The following is a 14,677-nucleotide window of genomic DNA, read 5'->3' on the forward strand; positions in this document are numbered from 1 at the left end:
TATTTGGCATGAGTTTCAGAACCAAGAATGCAACAATAAACCGATTGCCGAGCCATCTTTACTTGAAAAAGGGCTATCGTATTAAGAAATCCTGTTTAGAAAATGCTAAACCTAAAAAAATTTAAATTAATTTACTTTTCTTATATTCCTGATACAAACAGTCTTGAAGGAACGCTCCAAAGAACATTGGACATAAAATAATAGCCTGGACTGCATGCCCCCCATGGGGCTTAGGGTAGAGTTCCACGACTCAGGAAGGATGCTGTTTGGTGTATAAGGGGTTAATTTTGGGGGGTGACTTGTGTGGGCAAATGTAGGGGAGGGGAATGAGGAGTGAAGGGGTTTGAGGGTCTTTATAGATTGGTTAGTGGGAGTGACTGATGTGGGTAGATATCGGTTAGGGTCAAGAAAGGGGCAGGCATTCTACACCTGGACTCCGGACTTACATCTTCATCTGAACGATGAACTTACATTGTTACATCTGTTAAGATGGAGGCCTTGCTTCAAGAGATTAGGTCCTTGGCAGAACAGAGAGGCTAGCAGAGGCTACATAGCCAGATAGAGCAATGGACTACAGCCAGAGGAGTCAGTGAGGTGACTGAAGAATTGGAACCTCCAGAGCACTTGAGGCGGTACCAGTCTCAGGAGAGACTCAGCCACGATGTGACTCTTGATTAAAGACGCAGGATACAGAGCCCTAGCAGAGACGCTCCTGGGCCGCGAGCGGTGCCTCTGTCTTCATTGCCAGTGTGACGCTTTAGAAGGAATCCACAGCACTGGCCTGGTATCATGTAGGAGGTGAGTAACATCACTGGCTAGAAGGAATCCACAGCACTGGCCTGGTATCATGGAGGAGGTGAGTAACATCACTGGCCCCTCTTCCGGTGTGGGGTTGGCGAGATGATGCAGTCGGTATCGTCACATGAGCTAGCCACAAACCCGTAAGTGCGGCCTGTGCGGCCACGCAGGGCCCAACAGCAGGACATGCCAGAAGATTTGCGACAGGCACAGCGGCAGGTACACAGCACATCAGACAGGTGTGTAACAGCAGAAGGGCCATGAGTCAGTGGTGCTGTCAGTGCTAGGGAACAGCACAATAGGGCAAAGAAGCAGCAGGGTGGTACCAGGAGTGTTAGCTGCAGGCATGCAGCTGAAGTCCCTGCCTATGTTTGCGCCTAATGGCAGCCCTAAAATTGTCATCACATTCCTTTTTCGGAAATTCTGGAGCTGACGCCAGCAACCTTTTCCGGTACAAGAAAAGGCATGTGCTGGTAATTCAATTAAAAAAGAGTGCCGTTTTGGATCACCATGCAAGTTTAGGCATGAATGCTCCAGATGTGTGGGATCCCACAGCCATACCAAATATTTTAAGAAGGTAAAGGGCAAAGCCAGCGAGTTTTCATCAAAAAGGGAAGACTCTGGTGCGAATAGATCGGATGCTACCTTTTTTGAGTTGGTATCCTGACAGGGAGGTGGCCTGATTGTTGCGTAAGGGTTTCAGTTTGGGTTTTAAGATGTCATCTTTGGTTGAACAGGGTACTATGAAGCTGAACAATTTCAATTTTTGCTAGCGACAAATTGCAGAAAGAAGTTGCGCTCAGCAGCATGGATGATTCCCCGCTGTGGCTCGATTTGTGGGTTTACACCTTGGAAATGGTTACTAAAAAGGGGCCTAATAAGGTTAGGGAAATACACCATTTGTCATATCCGACCGGTTCGTCAGTTAATTTCGGTATAAGCGCAGAGTTGGTGTCAGCTTCCTATGTACATTTTTATAAGGCAGTCAACTGGGTGCGTACGTTTGGATGGGGGTCGTTGATGGCTAAAATGGATATTGAGTCTACGTTCCATTTGTTTCCACTGCATCTGGAAAGTTTTCATTTGTTAGACTGTTTTTAGGATGATAATTTTTATGTGGATTATTGTTTGTCTATGGATTGTTCGATTTCATGGGCTTATTTTGAGAAATTTAGCTGTTTTATTGAATCGGTAGTGAGAGAGAAGTCCGGTTTGGACTCAGTTTTGCATTACTTGGATGACTTCTTTTGTATTGGAGCAATGGGGTCCTGTTTTGTTCGTCGCTGCCCAGGACGATAGAACAGGTGAATCAACGTTTTGGTATTCCATTGGCTCATGAAAAGACAGAGGGACCGTCAACAGTGTTGAAGTTTTTGGCCATTGAGATTGATTCTGTCAATACGGAATGCCGTTTGCCTGCAGACAAGTTGTTGGATTTGAAGCTAGAGAGAAATACTTGCATATTCCTGGCGCATTCTGGGAAAAGTGAAGAGTCTGAGGATCTTTGGGTGTTGCTGGATCAAGTTGTTTGGAGGAAATCGTTAAACTAGGAATTAAAGCTTGAGGGAGACCATTTGCATATTTCTGGTGCATCCTGCGAAGAGTGAAGAGTCGCCGAAATTCTGAGAATCTTTGGCTGTAGCTGGATCGAGCTGCTTGGAGGAAATCGTCAACATTTTGATGTTATGTATTGTTGTTATTTTAATAAATGAGGCTGCTGTAGCCTTTTTACATCCAACCTTATACAGTGGTGTTTTATTTTAGCTAAGAGTTTGGGATAGGGTTAATTGAGGGGCCTTATCTTTAACCCCTTTCTGACCTCGGACGGGATAGTACGTCCGAGGTCAGATCCCCTGCTTTGATGCAGGGCTCCGCGGTGAGCCCGCATCAAAGCCGGGACATGTCAGCTGTTTTGAACAGCTGACATGTGCCCGTAATAGGCGCGGGCAGAATCGCGATCTGCCCGCACCTATTAACTAGTTAAATGCCGCTGTCAAATGCAGACAGCGGCATTTAACTACCGCTTCCGGCTGGGCGGCCGGAAATGACGTCATCGCCGACCCCCGTCACATGATCGGGGGTCGGCGATGCGTCAGGATGGTAACCATAGAGGTCCTAGAGACCTCTATGGTTACTGATCACCGGTGGCTGTGAGCGCCACCCTGTGGTCGGCGCTCACAGCACACCTCCATTTCTGCTACTTAGCAGCGATCAGCAGATCGCTGCTATGTAGCAGAGGCGATCGAGTTGTGCCTGCTTCTAGCCTCCCATGGAGGCTATTGAAGCATGGCAAAAGTAAAAAAAAAAAGTTAAAAAAATGTGAAAAAAATAAAAAAAATATAAAAGTTTAAATCACCCCCCTTTTGCCGCAATCAAAATAAATCAATAAAAAAAAATCAAATCTGCACATATTTGGTATCACCGCGCTCAGAATCGCCCGATCTATCAATTAAAAAAAAAGCATTAACCTGATCGCTATACGGCATAGCGAGAAAAAAATTCGAAATGCCAGAATTACGTTTTTTAGGTCGCCGCGACATTGCATTAAAATGCAATCACGGGCGATCAAAAGAACGTATCTGCACGAAAATGCTATCATTAAAAACATCATCTCGGCATGCAAAAAATAAGCCCTCAACCGACCCTAGATCATGAAAAATGGAGACGCTACGAGTATCGGAAAATGGCGCAATTTTTTTTTTTTTAGCAAAGTTTGGATTTTTTTTTCACCACTTAGATAAAAAATAACCTAGTCATGTTAGGTGTCTATGAACTCGTACTGACCTGGAGAATCATAATGGCAGGTTAGTTTTAGCATGTAGTGAACCTAGCAAAAAAGCCAAACAAAAAACAAGTGTGGGATTGCACTTTCTTTGCAATTTCACCGCACTTGGAATTTTTTTCCCGTTTTCTAGTACCCGACATGCTAAAACCAATGATGTCGTTCAAAAGTACAACTCGTCGTAAAAATAAGCCCTCACATGGCCAAATTGACGGAAAAATAAAAAAGTTATGGCTCTGGGAAGGAGGGGAGTGAAAAACGAACATGGAAAAACTAAAAATCCCAAGGTCATGAAGGGGTTAAGGTTGGGCTGTTGTGCCACACAATTCCAAAGTGGTGTATTAGCGGAAAAATGGCTTTACTGCAAGGTTAGGTTTGTTTGTATTTGTGTCCCAGTGCAGAGAGGGCAAAGTGGGGAGGATCATGCTGCAGACAGTTGTCTCACAGCCAGACCCAGACATTATTGTGTGGAAGAGGACAGAAAACATGATTGATCTCCAGAAGTTACTTTATATATTTTTCAGTTTTAACTCTAATTATGAGAACACAAAGGATCAGCTAAAATCATTAAATCAGAGGAGGAATTATTATTGTTCATTATTGTAGATTTTCTATGTTTAGTGTTCCTCTAAATTGTCTTTCTGCAGCTGCCACTACTGGAAGCCTACTACATACAGATTTAAGCCTGAGTCAGGTGGGCATAATGATCTCTACGATTTCATTACTTCCAAGTCAAGAATCTCCTGTGGCTTTGCATGTGATGAGCTTCACCTTGTAAATGCTAGAGTCAATTATCAGAGAAACAAACTCTTCACTACTACAAATGTCTACTTCCTTCATATATCTGTCATACATAGGTCATTATTGCTACCTCCAGACTACATTATGTTCTTATCTCTATTGTCCCTTGTTTTTTTTCTCTTTTATTTTAATTTTCTATAGCAAATACTGTTGAGCGCAAGTGCTCGTTACCCCAATTTAGCCTAGGGGGCACGGGTATGCACTGAGAATCGCTGGTGCTCGAGTGACAGGATCGAATCCCAGCGCCCACATGTTTTGCAGCTGTTAGGCAGCCACAAAACATGCTGGGATTGCCCATGTTTGCCATGTGCATTGTGTTGTGTGGCTGCCTAACAGCTGCGAAACGTGGCCGTGAGACTTGAACATGTTACTCGAGCACCAGCGATACTCGGTGCATACCCTAGGCAAACGTAAGTAACAAGCACTTGCACTCATCACTAATAGCAAACACTAGTCACAAAACTTTAACCCGCAATGTGTGATCTGGGCACACTCTACTTACCAGTTCTTTGATCCAAGCACTGTAACCGGGTGGACTGAAAGCTAGTTGAATTACACTAGCCGACAGCAGAAGTGCCATAAAAATTGGGGAAACATACTTCCATGTATAAAAGTAGTAGCTGTATGGACGGAATCCAAGCATCTCCGTGAGCTCCTGCATAAATCTGAAAATGCAGAAAGAGAAATTGTATGATCCAGCAGAGTAAGTCTCACTGCTGAGCAATAGTAAAGTATAGCGCGGCACAGCTGTGTCGGTGCTCAAGAGAGGTTTCCCACACCAGTAAATAGAAGTAAAAATAAATAACTTGGCACTCAACTTGGTGGATAGTGGTAGTTAAGAAAAACAAAATTTATTACTTTCGAGTAGCAGTCCAGAATATTAAGACGTTTCGGTCATTTACAACAGACCTTCTTCAGTAAACTGCACGAATATATAACAGTGTATTACAATTACAATGTTGGAAATCAAACAAAGAAATCAAAATAAGATAAATCTCAGAAACAAAAACACAATCAAAAAATAAGTGATGGAGGGGAAGGAAGGAAGGAGAGGAAAGGAAAATATTATATTTTTACATACCCGACTGCTGTAAAGGTGAAGTATAGATGATCCTAGTGTAAGTATATATAGAAGACAGAGGGGTCCCATGTAGGAATCCCAATAGGACCTATCTGATAGCGGCCAAATAGCCTGGAACAGTAGAACAATGTATTAGGACCAGTGCCATATAGGTGGATTGGGTATATGTAGGAGATGTATATATATAAATGTATGCATATATACACTAACCCAGATTGTAAGTCATCAGTATTCATCCACTCCAGGATAAGAAAGAATGTAATAGGGGACACGGAGCTGCAAGGGTAGAATAGTGGGAATTAAGTCTCAAATAGTGAGACTAAACTATAGCAGGAATTAAATCATTAATAGTGAGATTAGACCATAGGAAAACATGAAGGAGCAAGAATCTCACCTAATAAAGATGTCAAGAGGAGTATATGACCTCAAAAGTAATTTCACATGTGTGGCAGAGCAGTATATCCAGCGTTTAACACAAGTAACAGAGTAGTTGATACTCCAAACTAATGGAGAGCTGGAAAAAATAAGTTATATGATTTGCCATAAAGGAGGATTCCAACAGACAAAGAGGACTAAATATTATATATATATATGTACACACACAGTTTATGTAGCTCACCATATAAAGAAAAAGTCCGAAGGAAATGGGAGCTAGAAACACCCTCTTGTAGGTTAAACTAATGGGCACAGGCAGCTCCTAGGAAAATACATGAAATGGAAGCTAATAGTATAATGACCCCCAAATGTAGGGATAAAGTTGCAAGTGCAGAGCAAGAGCGACTGTAGTAACTTACCGATATAAAGTGAGTGGCGGGCGTACATCAATGCGGTGTCCACCGCTAATTGAATGCAGACCTAAGAACGGAGCCACACTATGTAGCGGTAGGGCGGGACTAAAACCGGAAGAAAGTCTAACCGGAAGTGGCGCGGCGCCTCATGGGACATGTAGTTCTAAAATCGGCTGGGGCCGGAACTAAGGACGCCGTATGTGTCGCGGCTGAAAGCGGGGGGCGTGTCCTAGATTGCCGGAAGTAAACCGGAAATATCGCGGCGCATCTCGGGACATGTAGTTCTAGAAACGGCAATAGCCCGAACTACGTATATAAAAGGAAAAAGAATGCCGTGTGTGGCGTGGCCAAAGTAAGGGGGCATGTAATAAATGACAGGAACAACCGAAATTGGAGCAGCACTATGTAATAAAGGAAATGCCTACAAATATACGATATATAATATAATATAGGGGCCACAATGGAAAAGCACTAATATGGCAGGTAATATATATAGGACAATATAGCATGAATGTAGAAGTAGATCGAAGTACAGACCATATAAGAGACAGGGGATAGAAGTAATAGAATAACAATAGATGCAGTCGGGTAGGGAACAAGGGAAAGGAAAATCCAGGGAGGGGGAGGGGGCAGGCAGTGATTTGCATGATGAGCGTCAATATAGGCGGCTCTGTAAAGAAGAACAAGCTAATTAGTAAATGACAAATTGTATAGATTCTATATAGCATATAACATAATCGACAATAAATTGGTCTCTGTAAGGAAGCGGATAAGGTATTATAAAACGGCATGACCCAACTGTGTGGATCACGGGATGCTTGGCCTGGAGGAGAACTACTATTTGACCATAATATAATATTTAAATAAATGCCAGTGGATCATATTCCCTGTTAAGGCCTTTAGGAGACAAGGTTTGTAGTTCATGGATCCAGTAGGCCTCCTTCTTTTTAAGGAGGTGGATCCTGTTCCCACCCCGTCTCTGTACTGGGATATGTTCCAACACCTGGAATCTCAGTTGTGATATGTTGTGGCCCTTTGACACGAAATGGGATGGGAGTGGTAGAAGTAAATTCTGACAACGAATCGTGGACTTATGTTTAGAAATACGTGATCTAATAGGTTGTGTAGTCTCGCCAATATATAAGAGGCCACAGGGACACTTGATCGCATATATGACAAAAGATGAGTCACAGGTAAAAAATCCTTTGATATTATATCTCTTACCAGAGTGGGGATGATGGAACGTGTCGCCCTTGATAACACTGTTGCACTGATTGCAATGCAGACATGGAAAGGTACCATGTTTAGGTTGTGTAAGGAATCGTTGGGTGTTGTCCTTATTAGTACCTAGATCCGCTCTGATCAGTGTGTCGCGTATGTTCGTGGGGCGTTTATAGCAAGGTAAGAAATGGTCTTGAAATTCTGGGATTTGTGGGTGGGCAGTTCGTAGTAGGTTCCAATGACGTCTGATCTTGTGGTGCAGGATGTGTACATACGGATGATACATATGTACAAAGGGTACTCTTTTGTTATTGAGGGGACGTTTTGTGACGCGGGGAGTAATAGCCTCTGTTAGGAGGTCTACAGGATAACCTCTTTCCCTGAACTTGAGAAACATCTCATCAGTTCTGGTCTGTAATAAGTCGGGATCGGTGACTATCCTCTGTACCCGTGTAAATTGTGATCGGGGAATAGATTTTTTAGTGGCAACCGGATGAAGGCTGCTGTAGTGTAACAGACTGTTTCTATCGGTTGACTTGGTGTACAGGTCTGTCTTAAGGTTACCTTGCTCGTCCCTAAAGATTAGAGTGTCAAGGAAACTAACTTTTTCTGTGCTACTTGTCATAGTGAACATTAGTCCTGGCCAGGCCGTATTTAATGTATGTAGAAATAAGTCCAAAGTCTGTGATGTGCCAGTCCATAGACAGAAGACGTCGTCTATGTAGCGTCTCCAAAAGGGACAGTGGGCTTGAAATAGGGGGTCCGGGTAAACAATCTCCTCCTCAAAGAGGGCCATGTAACTGTTGGCATATGGCGGAGCCACGTTTGATCCCATGGCGGTCCCTTTAATTTGTAAGTAAAACTGGTCCTCAAACATGAAAAAATTCCTAGTAAGGACTATTGTTAGTAAATCCAAACAGAGATTGATCACATCAGGGTGGAGTGAAGAGTTAGTGAGAAGATGTCTTACGCTAAGGATCCCTTGTGCATGGGGAATAGATGTATAAAGGTCTTTGACATCTAGAGAGACTAGTAGGAGATCAGTAGGAAGAGGGTCTAGATTCCGTAATTGGCGTAAAAAGTCACCTGTGTCAAGGAGAAATGATGGAGATGAGCGTATAAGAGGTGTCAAGACTTTCTCTAGAAAGATGGCTAATGGAGAGACCCCTCTGTCTTCTATATATACTTACACTAGGATCATCTATACTTCACCTTTACAGCAGTCGGGTATGTAAAAATATAATATTTTCCTTTCCTCTCCTTCCTTCCTTCCCCTCCATCACTTATTTTTTGATTGTGTTTTTGTTTCTGAGATTTATCTTATTTTGATTTCTTTGTTTGATTTCCAACATTGTAATTGTAATACACTGTTATATATTCGTGCAGTTTACTGAAGAAGGTCTGTTGTAAATGACCGAAACGTCTTAATATTCTGGACTGCTACTCGAAAGTAATAAATTTTGTTTTTCTTAACTACCACTATCCACCAAGTTGAGTGCCAAGTTATTTATTTTTACTTCTATTTACTGGTGTGGGAAACCTCTCTTGAGCACCGACACAGCTGTGCCGCGCTATACTTTACTATTGACTTCCTTTACGCGAGCACGCTGTCTGCTATGTCATCTTTGACATTTTCATATAACCTTGATGAAACTAATACCATACTCTCTAAGTTAAATCTCCCTAGTGATTTCCTCAAAACACCTCCGAGAGAAACGAGAGGGAGGGACCTGGAACGTGAACAAAGACACCAGATCAATTTAGAGTTACATTGCGCTACTCTCACCGAATACCTACGAGTGAAGAGAATTCCCAGGGGTTTGAGAGTTCCTCTCCGTCCCACTTTGTTTGGGGACTGTCAGGAATTTTGTCAGAAATATGAGCAAATACTGAATAAATGCTCGTTTGACTTAATGACTCTTACTGTTGAACATCTACAGAAAGCTATTGCTTCCAGTAAAGACATTATCAAAAATATTGAGACGCAACTATCATCCTCCAGCACAGTTGAAGAACTTGAGGCCTTAAAAACTCGCCTCAAAACAGTCACTGACCAACATAGACGTGATACTGAATACAGAAAGCGATCTAAATTCCAGAGAGACGCCGATGATTATCAAAATAACCGTGTCTACCGCTGGCAGGACAGAACAACTTTTCAGTCTAACACGACCAAATCTGATTTTCATTCCTCCATTGACCTTTCCACCTCAGGTTCGGAATCCGATAGACGTAACAATCCCAGTGGTTCCAACGCTTTTTTAGGCCAGCGGAGAAGACGACAACCGCAACAAAGAAGAAGAGGACGAGGAGGAGTCAACGAAGGAAGAGACGCGGACTTTTACAGGGTGACTCGATCCCAGGTAAAACACCGTTGGTAATTAACATTTCTACAAAGACTCTCAGCATTGCGGAACACAGTGTCCTGCAGAAGGGTCTTTCGTTTTGCCCTTCTTATAAGTTTGACACATTTACAATGGACATGGACTTACATCGTTTCTACCGCCGCTTGAGACTATTAGTACACTTCGACTCCTCAGAGGCGACTCCTGTTACCACCTCAGATTCCCCTAGATCTCTGATCTCATCACATAGTCTGGGCTTACGTAATAGGAGCACATATAGACCACCTAGGTCCTCACATGCAGTTGAAGCCTTCATTGGCATTATTGAACAGTCTTTTTCTCAACTCCGTCAAGACATTGAGACACACAAACTACACACGTCTACTAATCTTAGTGCCCCGGATTTCCAAGCACTACAGACACTAAGAAACGATAAGGAGATTATCATTAAGCCAGCTGATAAAGGCGGGGCTATAGTGATTATGAATAAATCCGAATATACAAAGGAGATATATCGACAGCTAAGAGACGATACTATATATCGCCCGCTACCAGGTGACCCCACCATCATGACTAGGGATCTCATCAAAGACACTCTAGATCCCTATGTGGAAAAGGGTGTCATTGATGGCAAAACAAAAGAGTATCTAACCAAGGACTTTCCAATCACTCCGGTATTTTACATACTGCCCAAGATTCACAAAAATCTTGAACATCCACCAGGCCGCCCAATAGTAGCCTCTACAGAGTCCATACTCTCTCCATTAGCCATCTTTCTAGAGAAAGTCTTGACACCTCTTATACGCTCATCTCCATCATTTCTCCTTGACACAGGTGACTTTTTACGCCAATTACGGAATCTAGACCCTCTTCCTACTGATCTCCTACTAGTCTCTCTAGATGTCAAAGACCTTTATACATCTATTCCCCATGCACAAGGGATCCTTAGCGTAAGACATCTTCTCACTAACTCTTCACTCCACCCTGATGTGATCAATCTCTGTTTGGATTTACTAACAATAGTCCTTACTAGGAATTTTTTCATGTTTGAGGACCAGTTTTACTTACAAATTAAAGGGACCGCCATGGGATCAAACGTGGCTCCGCCATATGCCAACAGTTACATGGCCCTCTTTGAGGAGGAGATTGTTTACCCGGACCCCCTATTTCAAGCCCACTGTCCCTTTTGGAGACGCTACATAGACGACGTCTTCTGTCTATGGACTGGCACATCACAGACTTTGGACTTATTTCTACATACATTAAATACGGCCTGGCCAGGACTAATGTTCACTATGACAAGTAGCACAGAAAAAGTTAGTTTCCTTGACACTCTAATCTTTAGGGACGAGCAAGGTAACCTTAAGACAGACCTGTACACCAAGTCAACCGATAGAAACAGTCTGTTACACTACAGCAGCCTTCATCCGGTTGCCACTAAAAAATCTATTCCCCGATCACAATTTACACGGGTACAGAGGATAGTCACCGATCCCGACTTATTACAGACCAGAACTGATGAGATGTTTCTCAAGTTCAGGGAAAGAGGTTATCCTGTAGACCTCCTAACAGAGGCTATTACTCCCCGCGTCACAAAACGTCCCCTCAATAACAAAAGAGTACCCTTTGTACATATGTATCATCCGTATGTACACATCCTGCACCACAAGATCAGACGTCATTGGAACCTACTACGAACTGCCCACCCACAAATCCCAGAATTTCAAGACCATTTCTTACCTTGCTATAAACGCCCCACGAACATACGCGACACACTGATCAGAGCGGATCTAGGTACTAATAAGGACAACACCCAACGATTCCTTACACAACCTAAACATGGTACCTTTCCATGTCTGCATTGCAATCAGTGCAACAGTGTTATCAAGGGCGACACGTTCCATCATCCCCACTCTGGTAAGAGATATAATATCAAAGGATTTTTTACCTGTGACTCATCTTTTGTCATATATGCGATCAAGTGTCCCTGTGGCCTCTTATATATTGGCGAGACTACACAACCTATTAGATCACGTATTTCTAAACATAAGTCCACGATTCGTTGTCAGAATTTACTTCTACCACTCCCATCCCATTTCGTGTCAAAGGGCCACAACATATCACAACTGAGATTCCAGGTGTTGGAACATATCCCAGTACAGAGACGGGGTGGGAACAGGATCCACCTCCTTAAAAAGAAGGAGGCCTACTGGATCCATGAACTACAAACCTTGTCTCCTAAAGGCCTTAACAGGGAATATGATCCACTGGCATTTATTTAAATATTATATTATGGTCAAATAGTAGTTCTCCTCCAGGCCAAGCATCCCGTGATCCACACAGTTGGGTCATGCCGTTTTATAATACCTTATCCGCTTCCTTACAGAGACCAATTTATTGTCGATTATGTTATATGCTATATAGAATCTATACAATTTGTCATTTACTAATTAGCTTGTTCTTCTTTACAGAGCCGCCTATATTGACGCTCATCATGCAAATCACTGCCTGCCCCCTCCCCCTCCCTGGATTTTCCTTTCCCTTGTTCCCTACCCGACTGCATCTATTGTTATTCTATTACTTCTATCCCCTGTCTCTTATATGGTCTGTACTTCGATCTACTTCTACATTCATGCTATATTGTCCTATATATATTACCTGCCATATTAGTGCTTTTCCATTGTGGCCCCTATATTATATTATATATCGTATATTTGTAGGCATTTCCTTTATTACATAGTGCTGCTCCAATTTCGGTTGTTCCTGTCATTTATTACATGCCCCCTTACTTTGGCCACGCCACACACGGCATTCTTTTTCCTTTTATATACGTAGTTCGGGCTATTGCCGTTTCTAGAACTACATGTCCCGAGATGCGCCGCGATATTTCCGGTTTACTTCCGGCAATCTAGGACACGCCCCCCGCTTTCAGCCGCGACACATACGGCGTCCTTAGTTCCGGCCCCAGCCGATTTTAGAACTACATGTCCCATGAGGCGCCGCGCCACTTCCGGTTAGACTTTCTTCCGGTTTTAGTCCCGCCCTACCGCTACATAGTGTGGCTCCGTTCTTAGGTCTGCATTCAATTAGCGGTGGACACCGCATTGATGTACGCCCGCCACTCACTTTATATCGGTAAGTTACTACAGTCGCTCTTGCTCTGCACTTGCAACTTTATCCCTACATTTGGGGGTCATTATACTATTAGCTTCCATTTCATGTATTTTCCTAGGAGCTGCCTGTGCCCATTAGTTTAACCTACAAGAGGGTGTTTCTAGCTCCCATTTCCTTCGGACTTTTTCTTTATATGGTGAGCTACATAAACTGTGTGTGTACATATATATATATAATATTTAGTCCTCTTTGTCTGTTGGAATCCTCCTTTATGGCAAATCATATAACTTATTTTTTCCAGCTCTCCATTAGTTTGGAGTATCAACTACTCTGTTACTTGTGTTAAACGCTGGATATACTGCTCTGCCACACATGTGAAATTACTTTTGAGGTCATATACTCCTCTTGACATCTTTATTAGGTGAGATTCTTGCTCCTTCATGTTTTCCTATGGTCTAATCTCACTATTAATGATTTAATTCCTGCTATAGTTTAGTCTCACTATTTGAGACTTAATTCCCACTATTCTACCCTTGCAGCTCCGTGTCCCCTATTACATTCTTTCTTATCCTGGAGTGGATGAATACTGATGACTTACAATCTGGGTTAGTGTATATATGCATACATTTATATATATACATCTCCTACATATACCCAATCCACCTATATGGCACTGGTCCTAATACATTGTTCTACTGTTCCAGGCTATTTGGCCGCTATCAGATAGGTCCTATTGGGATTCCTACATGGGACCCCTCTGTCTTCTATATATACTTACACTAGGATCATCTATACTTCACCTTTACAGCAGTCGGGTATGTAAAAATATAATATTTTCCTTTCCTCTCCTTCCTTCCTTCCCCTCCATCACTTATTTTTTGATTGTGTTTTTGTTTCTGAGATTTATCTTATTTTGATTTCTTTGTTTGATTTCCAACATTGTAATTGTAATACACTGTTATATATTCGTGCAGTTTACTGAAGAAGGTCTGTTGTAAATGACCGAAACGTCTTAATATTCTGGACTGCTACTCGAAAGTAATAAATTTTGTTTTTCTTAACTACCACTATCCACCAAGTTGAGTGCCAAGTTATTTATTTTCACTGCTGAGCAAAGCAAAACATATAAAGATAACACAAAGTACATCACATAATGAACATATCTACAAGCCGAAGGTTTGCACAGAGTGATTTTAGGTTTAGGTAGTTTCATGGATTTTGCACAGGAAACAAGAGAATGTTCTTAAAAAAAAAACTACTGCAATGGAAAACCTGTGACCTATAATGCTATTATGTTCATCTCCAGTTTATAAGAACACGTGCATAATATAATACTGTAAGACAAGGCTGTGATAACACAGCGTCATCCCTACAGAGAATGAATTGTCAGTACTGTTTTTTTCCTGAGTTGATCATAGCTATCAGTGCAGATACATGGGAGTGCCCCCTGTTGTTTCTCAGTGTATTTTGCATGCCAAGAAGAAGATTAATAAAGAGAAGTAGCACACAGCTGTCACTGGCGTGACGCAGCAATGTGTGGCGGACACTGTGATAGGAGCACTAAAGAGCTGCAAAAATGTTAAAGTGAATCTTTCACCAGGTTTTTGTTCTCCCCTAAGAGCAGCACAAAGTTGGGCCAGAAACCTTGATCCTGAGCACCGGCTTCACGCTATGGTTTGCTATTTGGGCTTCTTGCTATAGTTTTCTTCGTGCATTTTTATCTGCTGCAGATCTGCTAGTCCTCTCA

The 14,677-nt window shown here is 42.4% G+C and overlaps 1 protein-coding gene across 1 annotated transcript in view; it reads right to left on the reverse strand.

Annotated features, from left to right (window-relative positions):
• The window catches only part of SLC6A17 (solute carrier family 6 member 17), a 161,643-nt gene that overhangs the window by 6,257 nt on the left and 140,709 nt on the right, over positions 1-14,677 (reverse strand). The window contains exon 11 of the mRNA XM_069756318.1: positions 4,884-5,046. Within this exon, the coding sequence (XP_069612419.1) occupies positions 4,884-5,046 (163 nt within the window). The remainder of the gene's footprint in view (positions 1-4,883; positions 5,047-14,677) is intronic.

The sequence above is a fragment of the Ranitomeya imitator genome, chromosome 3 (assembly GCF_032444005.1).
Source record: "Ranitomeya imitator isolate aRanImi1 chromosome 3, aRanImi1.pri, whole genome shotgun sequence".
NCBI classification, from domain to species: Eukaryota; Metazoa; Chordata; class Amphibia; order Anura; family Dendrobatidae; genus Ranitomeya; species Ranitomeya imitator.